The 12132-nt window shown below is 33.8% G+C and overlaps 1 protein-coding gene across 1 annotated transcript; it reads right to left on the reverse strand.

Moving 5' to 3' along the window:
* Positions 1 to 2446: 2446 nt before the first annotated feature.
* LOC105158019 (uncharacterized) lies at positions 2447 to 9995 on the reverse strand. Its single transcript, XM_011074616.3, has 12 exons — positions 9624 to 9995; positions 9423 to 9551; positions 8936 to 9130; positions 8352 to 8399; positions 8155 to 8283; positions 6882 to 7006; positions 6567 to 6677; positions 5757 to 5865; positions 5512 to 5630; positions 3737 to 3890; positions 3214 to 3358; positions 2447 to 2740 (listed from the first exon to the last, which is right to left on the reverse strand). Exons 1-12 carry the CDS (start codon positions 9735 to 9737, stop codon positions 2682 to 2684), a joined length of 1437 nt encoding a protein of 478 aa, XP_011072918.1. The 5' UTR covers positions 9738 to 9995; the 3' UTR covers positions 2447 to 2681.
* Between the last annotated feature and the right edge of the window lie 2137 nt (positions 9996 to 12132).

The raw sequence follows: 12132 nt of genomic DNA on the forward strand, positions 1-12132 counted from the left end.
AAATTGGGCAAGGATATTTTAGTGTACAATTCTTCTAGTTTTTCCCAAAGTTCTTTTGCATAATTTTGTTTACCCACTTTTCTTAAAACAGTATCACACAAGTTCAAAATAATAGAAGAATATGCATACTCATCATTTTTCAGTTTCTTTTGATCAAAAATATTTTCTGTATATTTGCCGTCTATAGCCTTAAAGACTTTTTGTTGAATAAGAATGTCTTTCATTTTTTGTTGCCAAATATTAAAATCAGATTTTTCCATCAAAAGGTTGAAGATTATACCCAGTCATTATAATACAGATGTATGCAGCAGAAAATCAATGACATTCAGAGAAAAACAACAGTTATCAAAGTTGTAATAACAGAATGTTCAAAAATAACAACAGTTAAGAATATCACAATCTCACAGTAATGAAATCGAGGCTTCCCAGCCTAAATCTCAAACAGATATCCGACGACCTCAAGGGTCCGGCCAGGTGAGGGATTATGGGGGAGAAAACGCCGCGGTTTTTTAAAAAAAATATTAACAGTGGAATAACAATTTTAACAGAATAATATCAGCAATGCTAGCAAAATTAACTCAACAGTTATAGAGGCAATATTTGTCAAGAAAAATAGCTTGAGGTAGAAAGTTTGTGCGAAGCAGAATAGCAGCAAAGAGCAGTAATAATAGCACATAGCAGAATAATACATGAAGCAGAATGGGAGAGATGTTACCGTAGGTTCTTCGAGGCAGAGCCCAAGGCTCTGGTACCACTGTAAGGTGGAAATACCTCAAGGGGTTTCTCCAGGAAAAACCTTAACAACTACTACGACAACTGAGGGTACACAACCCTTGTAATTACAGATCTAGATATGCAAAATAATTACAGATTATAAATAATATAATCACAAAATAGAAAATTTTGCACAAGGCTCAGAGAGCCAGATCCAATAAAGAGATAAACAATCACACAGCACCGCACCCAAAAATCCCACGGTTGCTTCATAAAGACAGCCAACCACCACAAGATTCAATCACTAAGACCCACCACTATCACGAGTTCACTATAAGAACTTTACAGTAATAATATAGAAGAAGAAGGAAGAAGAAGGGAGAAGAAGACCGTCAACCGTTATTTGTGGCCAAAGGCCAAGACCGCCATATATAGGGCCTCAACATTAAAGAAGCAAAGAAGAAGAAGAGGTAGATGGATGGTTTCAAGGCCATCGGAAAAAGAAACGAGAGAGAAAATTAGGCGACAGAGATAAGAGAGAAGAGAGAGCACAGGCAGGAGAATAGAGTGAATTAGAGTTAGGGTTATTAGATATAGGTTAGAACTTAGGCCGAGTGGTGGGTCAAGTAATGGGCCAGCAGGTGGGCTGGGTTGAGAGCCATCCAGTAGGGAAATGGGTTCGAGCCTTTTATTGGACTTGGGCCTACCAAAAATGGGTCACGGGCCAACAATTTTTACAATAGTATGTCAAGATAGTGATGGTGAAGATAATGGTTGCCTTCACTTGTTGAAGAATCTCATGGGAATAAGTCATCAATGGATGCTTATATTACAGAAGCTGAAAAAAGACTATCAATACAAGTTGTGCAGATTCAGAATGAGGCGCATGAATTGTATTTAGAGTATGATAATTTGATTGGTTTTAGTGTTGGATGCAAAGTAATGATGGTGTTTAATGTTTATAAGGATGGGCTATGGAGAGTTGCAAAATTTGTGAAGGAACACAACCATGAATTTGTTCCGTCAAGCAGTAGTAAGCATTTTTTAAGGTCTGCAAGATTATTATTGAGCCAATGAAAAAGGTTGGATTACATTCAATTGATTACTTTAACTATGTGTTGTAAGAATTAATGGTGTTCAAAATGTCGGGTTCTCAAAAAATAATTGCTATAATTTCATAAACAGGTTGAAACCTCATTGATTGAACCTGGCGATGCTATATATATATATGGTTAGGCATTTCAAAAATAAAGCAAACACGGACCCATCTATTACTTTGACATTCAATTCAATCAAGAGATCAAGATGGCCAACAGGTAATCAATTAAGACTTGATCATGATTGTTTTGAGGACTTGGTGATTTTTTATACAACTTACAGGACAAATTGATAACTTGGTTTATTAGTGTTAATTATCATTAACAAAACATAATGTTTGGATATGCTTTGTTACCGAATAAATGAAGTCGATGTAGATTTTTTTTCTAGTCAAGGTAGCCCAACTCGAAGCTAGTAAGATTACACGAATACCATGTACACAGAGTTCGAGAAAGATTAGCTAATTGGACTTAATGTCCACGTGCTTTGCGCGTGTGTTTTACCATTAAATTCCTAAAGGGAGTTGGAAAAAGGACGTAAAGTCGCAACTTTTTTTAAACATGCGACTAATTTTAAGATTCCCGTAAATAGTGAGACCAAAACCATAGACAATCTACCCTGATTCTTGACAAAGTGCAAAAAAATTGGGAATTTCTGTAGATAAAGAGAAATATCAGAGAATTGTATCTCAGTTTCTGGTGACCTTTAGCAGTCTCAATCACCTACACCAACTCAAATTAACATGCAATGTCCATGCGCTTTTAGAGAGTATTTGCATGGCCACTAAAAAATGATTGGTGAGCAATAAATAAACTTAAACTCGGAGAAAGTATGTTAAAAGGATGGATCCGAGGGCCACACATCACTGGCTACCTCCCAAATAGTCGTTGGAAAATACCACGTCGACGTGCTCGTTTGAGATCCTTATCTGACACAAAATATGAGAAACAATAATCGGCTCAAAACCATAATTTAAGTTGATAACTAAAAGTGTTTTTGTACGATTGGTTTAAATCAACAAGAATACATGCCAGAAAGATGACGCAAATTAGGACATGGGTGCATGAAGGTAACTAATTGTTGAGTAGGGAACTTCTGCTTTTTTTGCGCAAAATTGTAGATAACATTGCAGTTTTAGTTGTAGTATGAGAACATTGCAGTTTTAGTTGTAGTATGAGTTGGGAGCGTTTGAAAAAAAAAAGTGAAAAGCAGATAAAAACGAAAGCTTACTACTACAATTTTACCAATATGCTGCAAATGTTGGTAGGGGACAAGCTTATAACTTTTGGCCTAAATGAGCTTAAATTAAGCGGTTCAAAAATATAAATTGTGAATAAACATGCTCTTATAAGTGCTTAATCTAAATACTGCAAACACCATATAAGTATATTATAATGTCACCTTTTAGCCTCCCTGCAAGATAAAGAGCTTCTTCAGCAATGGGTCTCCACTGCTCAGCACATGAATAGTTGATTCCTAGCCCGACACTAAGTCCTCTCAGTAAATGCACGGTGCGGAGAACAGAGAACAGTTCTTCTGGGAAAGCCTAACATCAGGACAGCGTAGTAAAGTAACACAAAATTCAGTCAATACTCAAGCACTGATTTCTCACAACAATTCAACTATTGATTGACAGCTGCCAAACACTTATCACAACATCTTGATATTCTCTTTACCAGTTACAGATCCTCATGATTGAGCATACACTGTAGGTAGTTTATATATATAGAATTAAATAAGGGACACAAAAGGTACATGTAGTAGACTAAGAGTATGCATATATAAAAATTTGCAAAAGATTCCATTCCATTTAAGTGATGCAAGAATCATAAGAAATCAGTCCTCCAAATCTTTCCACTTACAACCAGAATGGCAGAAGGCGAGAGGACATTGGGCGTGAAAACTAGTTAAGCGATGAATATACCTGCACAGCAATTTTTTTGATTGAAGATTCTTCTGAAAAGGGTTGCAGCATTGTTACACCAGGTGGTAGCTTTGTATCAAACATCGTCTGTGCCAATCTAAGCATCTCCTTCTGCTCGTCCTCGCATTTGCTTAAGGTGTCTATACCTAGTTCCCTAATTTTTCGGGAAAGGCATGTTAAATACCCAAATAAAAGTATGAAACATTGATTGATAGTCAAGCAATCAATTTGGTAATCGACTTTCTCGATCCGGTTATTTTTGTTATATTTTCTTCAATTAGTGCATTGATTCCCTCTCTCTCATCTGCAAATGCATCATGAACATTGTGAAGTCTTGTGTCAATTGAACATATTACATGAGCATTTGTAGAGCAACTATACTTTAGGATATGCGTTTACATGATACATAGTAGCATTGGTGGGATTCCTTTCCCTACCTAATCATATTTCTTAACTTCACATAATGTTCTAAGATCTTATGGGATGTTAAATTTCCTCGAGAACGAGGTAACAATTGTTTGTTTTCTTATCTAAAAATTAAGGGCAAATTACAACGACCTCCCATGAGATTTGACATAATTACAAATACCTCCTCGTTGTTTGAAAAACTACCAATACCCACCTGATTTTAACGGTCGTTTAACAATTAACCCAATTTGTTAGGTTTACATCCATTTTTAATGGTGAACTAACCAAAATACCCTTAAGGATTAAGAATTATAATTTTATTTATTTTTTTATATTTTTTATTTTTTATGGACTAAGTGGATAACTTTTTTATAATTTTTCCATCCATCTCGTTCAATTTTTTATAATTTTTTAATTTAAAAAAAACAAAAAAAAAAAAAAGACAGTAAGGGCAAAGTTGACAATTTCATACCTCCATCCAAGGATTACATAATTTCATCAAACATCAAGGGGGTACTTGTAATTTTCCAAACAACGAGGGAGTATTCGTAATTATGCCAAACCTCATGGGAGGTTGTTATAATTTACCCAAACAATTAATGCAAAAGCATAATGCTACAATGAGACTCTTATATTTAGTGGGGAAGGAACGGAATACTTATAATAAGGTCCGGTTTGACCATAATTGATTATTAGATATTTGATTACGACATGAATTGATTTTGGAATAATTGGTTTTATGAAAAGTGATTAACATGTTTGGATTCACAATTTCATAATTGATTATGCAAATACAAATTGTAGCTAAATTCTAAAACTAACCTCATTTTAAGGTTAATAAAGAAATTAATATATTATTCAAAGGCAGGCGATATAACAGGAGCAGATACAGAACTCAAATCTCATATAAATTCTTGTAAATCTTCACCACACTTTCCTCTAATCACTGCATAACTTGACTGTTACATCCATAATAGACCTTTCTTGTACACAGTTGAAAATTTTTCTCAACTTCAACCATGTCTTTCTCTAAGTTTTACTACTTTACTATTAATGACAGTCAAGGAATATCATTGTTATACACCTCAACGGAAAACTCAACATATGGTATTGGGGACTTCAAAGTTGCCAACTTCCGAACCATGGGAGGTCATCTTTATCAATTGAATAGGAATTACCACAATTTGTTTGGTTTTCATATCTCATTAAATCATCTAATTAGCAGTCAGTGGTGCATGATTTATGGCATCACATAAATGCATAAGTCAGCATCAGTTTACTTGAATCTGATCAGTAATATATTAATTAGTTAAGTAGACAACAATGTCTTCTAAACGCGAAATGAGATAGCAGACAAGCTGTAAAACCTGTAGCTCTCTGATGCCTTTATAGGATCATTATCTGCAATAGCAAGGACAAGACTAGCATATCCCATCCTTAGTTGCTCCGGGAGATCCTTCACTTGTCCGTAATCGAGCAATGCAACCTAATTAGTGAAAAAGAACTATATCTTATTGAGAGCTTAACAGCAATAAATGGGGAACCTATTTCTGACAGGTGTGATCAAGAAAATGAGGCACATTAAGGTAGAAGATATGGCATGTGGGCTTACTTCTGAACCTCTGCAAATCAAAATATTTCCAGGATGAGGATCCGCGTGAAAGAAACCACTCCTCAGTATCATTTGTCCATAAGCTAGTGTCAAACTTTTAAGGATGTTCCTATATTTTTAAAACATGGATGAGATCATAAAACTTCTGATATGGAATGCAAAAACTGTCACCAAGACAAAGAAAAAGAAAGAAACATAAAGAAATTCAAGGACTTCAGGAATTTCCATGTTACAGCATATCAAAAGAAATTCCAAATAGTTGAATCAGAAAGTGAAACTTGGAGTTGGGGGGTGCAAATGTTACTGAAACATAGAAGTTGACCATGTTAACAGTCCCTTGTGTTCCAAAATGGATTTTATCTTAATTCTCTAATTATTATATTGTGTAACTGATCGACCAGGAAACCCATCCTTTCGATATACTCTATCGTTAGAAATTCGAGACCTTTCAGCACTTAACCCATTTGGCAGCCCACATAATTAGTTTAGATATAGCAGGATTGCAAATTACTACAGCCTTCCTTGGCAATGCTTGTTCCAGCAGAATCATACTTCGACCGAATATTGAATGTGATATATCTAAGAAAGTATTTTGACAATCACAACAACAAACCCAAGGGCCGAAGAATGAAAATTGTCTAAGAATAATTAAGGACATGTCACTAATAAAACAGACTGACAGCCACAAAGAGGGCAAGAATCCCTTGACAGTTCAAAAGGCAAAGAGATGCAAGCAGATTGTATACTGTAGAATAAGAACAAAATCAAATAAGAAGATTCCATACTCTCTGGAATGATCTAGGGGCTTACTGCTTTGCTGCCGCTGCTACCTTACCACCTGGATTTATGCCTCTTTTTGCCATCTCATCTCCAAGCTTCAGAATCGGGATGCCATCAATATATTCCATCACTAGAACCCTCCTATCAATAGGATTGGATAATCTCCAACATGAGAATTATCCTCTATAAATGAACTTTGAATGGTCCAGAATCCATCATTCATGGACATGCATAATTTCTAGAATTTAAAATTTCAAAAAGTTTCAAACGATCTAAGAGTCTTGAATGATATGATTGATATCTAAATCTGCAACATTAGCCAAAGAAGATGAGCTGGTATGATACCTTGTGTACATATTCCGGATGACGCGTGGCACTAAAACTGGGGTCTTTTTGTTATTTTCATACAAGAAACGTCGAATATTCTCCATAGCATCAGCTTCCCTCGAAAAATTGAATTCATATCCAATCTTAGGATACAAAATAAATAAACCAAATGTCACTTAGCAATCCAATAAAAAACTTCCAGAATTATAAAATAAAATAGAAAGAAAAGTAGAGATAATTCTTTCATCTCATATGAAAAAAAGACCTAACAGTAAATTGCTACACATGTTAAAAAAGGAGATCTCACTTTCCAATATGATAGTGACCATAAAGCCATAACTGGGGAGCAAATAAAGAAATCTAGATAAGCAATGAGCAGAACTACTTTTTGACTGAGATTCGCAATAACATTTCTAATTGTACTTGTTGTTCAGGAGCGTGGTGAAGGGAAACAGAAAAACTCGTCCCAAGGAAGAAAAAATCCTTATATAAGGAAAAGGACATTAAATTTCAAATGACGTGAGAAGAAGCCTTGACATGCAATCCTTACAGAGTGAGAAGAAGAACATCTAGAGAAACCTTGACATGCAACACATGTGCATTGTCTGAATTTGCTAAGTATACAAGCTTCAATTATGCGATAATCAAATGAATGATGTTGCTCCGACATTTAGCGCTAAGTAAATTAAGGCTCAATCATTCAAATGTCTAGTATATCAAAACGTTGCACAAACATCTTTGTTAAAATATCAAACACTCAGAATAAGTTGTAAAAAAGACCAAGCAAGTACTTAACAGGAAAACAATCAACTAATCCAACAATTTTAGAAAGGACATAAGATAGATTATAGACAATAATGGTTTTGAGATCTTTTGTAGTTTACTTCATACCAAGTAGATGACCATAAAGTTCAATGAGCAACAACTTCTAGACTATTCAACTTAATTTCATGATTGCACAGGCAATCAAGTGTTAAAAACTATTGGTATACGCCATATACATTAAGCACCCATGAGAAATGTGAAAGGGAAGAATAATAGAAAGGAAAAAAGAAAAAACAGATTGATATTCATCTCCTTCCCTTCTCTTGTTCCATTTCCAGTATATTATATCAAAAGGAGTCCAACCAAAACACTAGAATGGAGTGGGGAAAAAATGAAAACAATGTTTGATTTACACAAATGAAAAGTCAAAAAGATTTTCGAAAATAGCATATCATTTGAAATTTCATATAGCTACAATCACAGAATTGGATTGTTAGTAGAAGAATGAGTCAAGCACCAAAATTACCTGTTTCTCCATTTCCTTGGTCACAGAATATAGATCGAACTTTATATCTGTCTTTTGCATGTATAACGCAAAAGCTTGCAAATTGCGGATATCAGTCATCATCAAATCCTGGACACCAGGATGCTGAATCTACAATGATAAGACAGTTAAGCCTAGAACACAAGTCAGGACCGGATGCGCACACTGAGTTCTCTTACCTTCACAACAACATCGATTTTATCACCTTTGAGTCGAGCTCGATGAACCTGATGATACACAAGCAACACAACATAATTGTGAGCACAAACAGAATCAATGAACTTAGGTGAGATCTAAATAGCTAAAGAAGAAAGATTCTCCAAAGGGAATGAAATCAATTGGTGCTTTTGAAACAGAATGAAGCTGAATCTAAATCCTAAGTGCTAAGACACCGCTTTTCGCATATGAGCTATTATAAAAGTAGCATCAGCATTAATTACAGGCATAAAACTAAAGTTAATCATGCCTAAGCCTGAAAAGCAGAGTTTGAAGAAGGGAGCATTGGAAATAACTTCTTATAACCTTTTTACTGAAAAAGCTATCTTTTCATCTTCATGACGTTATCAATCTATAACTAGATTAGCCTTCACACAATCAAAGGAGAAATCAGACATAGCTCAAAGCTTTTTTCTTTTGTATGGAATTAGGAGGCAAAAACAATGAGATCTTTCTGTCAGAATTAATATTCCAAGCTCCATATTGTCCAAACCAAAGCAACACAGTAAGAATTTGTGCTTTACCCTAGAGCTACACACAGAAGTACCTGAGCAATTGAAGCCGAACCAAGAGGATTAGTATCAAATCTATCAAATAGCTCATCCACACTTTGACCCAACTCCTTCTCAAGCACAACCTTGATTGCATTGTATGGGGTAGCAGGGGCCTGATCGCACAGCGTGACTAGCCTTCTCACCCACGCAGCTGGCGCCAAGTCCGGCTTCCCAATAATTTGAGCGACCTATACCAATACAAAAATCAACAGACAAAATTTTAAACTGCATAATTAATGAAATCCCACCAAAGCAAACATTGAAATTCTGAAAATACACAAACCTATGCATATCAACATAACAAAAACATAAAATACAAGGGATACAAGAAGCTCGTCAGGAAACCAACCAAAAGAAAAGGTTAAAACCATGAAGCCATCAGGGAATGAAGCTTAAAAGCACATGAAATGATGCTGAGCAGTTGAAATATACAAAACCCAGAATACAAAACAAGTGAAACAGAAGAATAAAATGCTACACCTTGAGAAAAAAGCCCCCGAGGTCAGAACACATGTTGTATATCTTATCAGCAGCAACCTCGTGCTGCTTCTCCCACATTGCCTCCCTCTTCTGCGCATCTTTCTCAAAATTCACTCGGACTTGAAAAACCTAAAACATAATCACATATTACATCTTTCTGCAATTAAACACCAAATTCCCACAAAACACACGACAAAATACCTTGTAACCGGTATAGATATCAACAGCGCGAACCCAGAACTGGAATGATCGTTGCCAGGGTCTCAAGTGCGTAGAAACCTTTTCTTGGAATTCTTTCAAATCAAGAGGAAGCATGGTGGATTTTGCGACTTCAGTGTATCTCCTTTTCCCCCCCTTTGTCTGGGTTCGTTTTCTCTGTGGCTTACTGATTTTTGTCTGTACTGTTACATTCTGTTCGGATGGTAAGAGTCCGATGCATGGCTTATAATCGATATGTCTGATTCTTTATCTGTACCTTTTCCGGCTGAATTGTGGTTCAGAAAACGGTTTATTCACAGAGAAGAATCCAAAACAGCACGCGAATTTGATGTGGTTTTGCGTCAGTGTTATTCCATGTTTGGTTTTATTTTTAAGAAAATGTTACATGGGTTTTAATCCAATTGCTAGAGTGTGTGGTGTGCGCAATTAATTCGAAATTTAAGAAACAATTGTAATTTTTAGAGATGTAAATTTTCAATTATAAAAATCAGTAATTTATGGAACATCTTAGATTCTTAATGTTGTTTTAAAAAAAATATCAATACAATTTCAATTATTTAGTAAAATATATACAAAATGATAAATTTATATTTAAACTAATTTATACTAATAAAAAAAAGAATTGACACTCACAAACGGTGGTTAACGATACCATTGCATTAATTATTTATAAATCCAAAAATGACCTTTAATAAAATAATTAATTTATTCAATTTTTCAAATTTTATATTAATTAAAAAATTAGTTTTCTTTTCTTTCTTTTATTCTTTTTAATGTAATATCGTTTTGTATATTTTAATCTTATTTATAATATATTTTAACATGTAAAAATTTATTAATTATATACACATAGAAAAGACGTGTCATAATAGCTAGGAGAATTACGTAACCACTTATGCAGTTTTGGTTCTCAAACTTTTGAGCTTAATATCATGGATTCCTTGCAATCGGGGTGGAAAAAATCATGCTTGCCCAAATCATGATTAAGAGTTGAGAGTTCTACACTTTTGGGATTTGGGTCTAATAACTCAAAATTTTCAAATGGATTTGAAGAAAAACAAGGAAAATTGGTTTAATGTAGTGAATAACGGAAAATTATTAGTGAATTCGATAAAATTGAGTGAAAATCGAGTTAGGGTTCCTTTGGAAAAGGATTGGAGTTGGAAAAAAATGAGAGAATGAAACACAAGTTGTTAAAAAGATGGTTAGATGGAGGACTAATATTGTCAAGTTCAATAGTTTGAGGACCAAAACTGAATAAATAGTTAAGTTTAGGGACCAACATCATAATTTTTCATATTTTTCTCTATCATTTTTTTCTCACGTGCACATCACATGACATTCTCCATCAAATCTAACGATAGGGACCAAAACTATTAAAAAAGTGTAAGTTTGAGAACTAATATTGTCAAATTCAAAAGTTTTGGAACTAAAACTGAATAAGTGGTTAAGTATAAGGACCAAAATCATAATTGGCCCCATAATAGCTAGTATAAAAAAATAACAAAAGCTCTTTTTCACTCACAAAAAGCGATTTGTAACACATATTAATTTTTTTCTTGTGTCAATAATACTCCTAGGTTACTTTTGTTTCCTTTGATGATTTTTCTTTTGTAAAACTTGATCTGTTGGTGCATATATCTTATTTTTATTTATAATATATAATAATTTATACTAATATATATATATATATATAAAGGTTTTCACACCCACAAATGATGATTAATGACGTTGTTGCACCAATTTTTTTGTACATTCAATTTTTTAATACGTGGGTCCAACTCAAGTATTGATGCATTAATTGATAAATTAATTTTCTTTTCTTTTATGGGTCCAACTCAAGTATCAATTAATATAAAATTTTAAAAATTTGAATAAATTAGCCCTGCTATAAACCCAAAATGGGTTTGCGGGCCGATCCTAAGTATTGATACATGGGTCAGTTTAGGCCAGTGGCCTAGGACCGCAGAGTCATGGGTTGGCTTGCTAGGCTATTGTTTTCTTATAATGATACGTGCGATATCGTTTTTATTTTATTATTCTAAATTCACTAATCTAATAGTTTTTCATACTTTTGAAACTTTAAAATTTTTATCTTTATTATTTTACTTCTAAGTTTTTAGTCATTAATATTTTTATTTTTTTTAATGTTTATTTTAAGTTATTTTTAAATTTATTATCATTTAAAGTTATTATTGTAAGCTTGTTAGTTAAATTATTATTTAAGCTCATTATATTGTCTTAATAATTATTCTTTTTGGTTAAGTTTTTTTGCGATTGAATTTATTATTTATTTATTTCATAATACAATTATAAACTTAAGTAATTATTTAAAAGAAAATCTCAATTTTTTTTTTGTTTTTAAAAAAAGCACATCTATGCCTAATCCAAGTATAATCTGGGCCTCAACCGGGTTGGTTTCATTGGCTGGACCTGAATTTACAAATAAATATAATTAGCGCTTAATTAAATATTTAAGACACCCTAGGAG

Source organism: Sesamum indicum, linkage group LG3 (assembly GCF_026168435.1).
Source record: "Sesamum indicum cultivar Baizhima isolate 11 linkage group LG3, ASM2616843v1, whole genome shotgun sequence".
Taxonomy (NCBI): Eukaryota; Viridiplantae; Streptophyta; class Magnoliopsida; order Lamiales; family Pedaliaceae; genus Sesamum; species Sesamum indicum.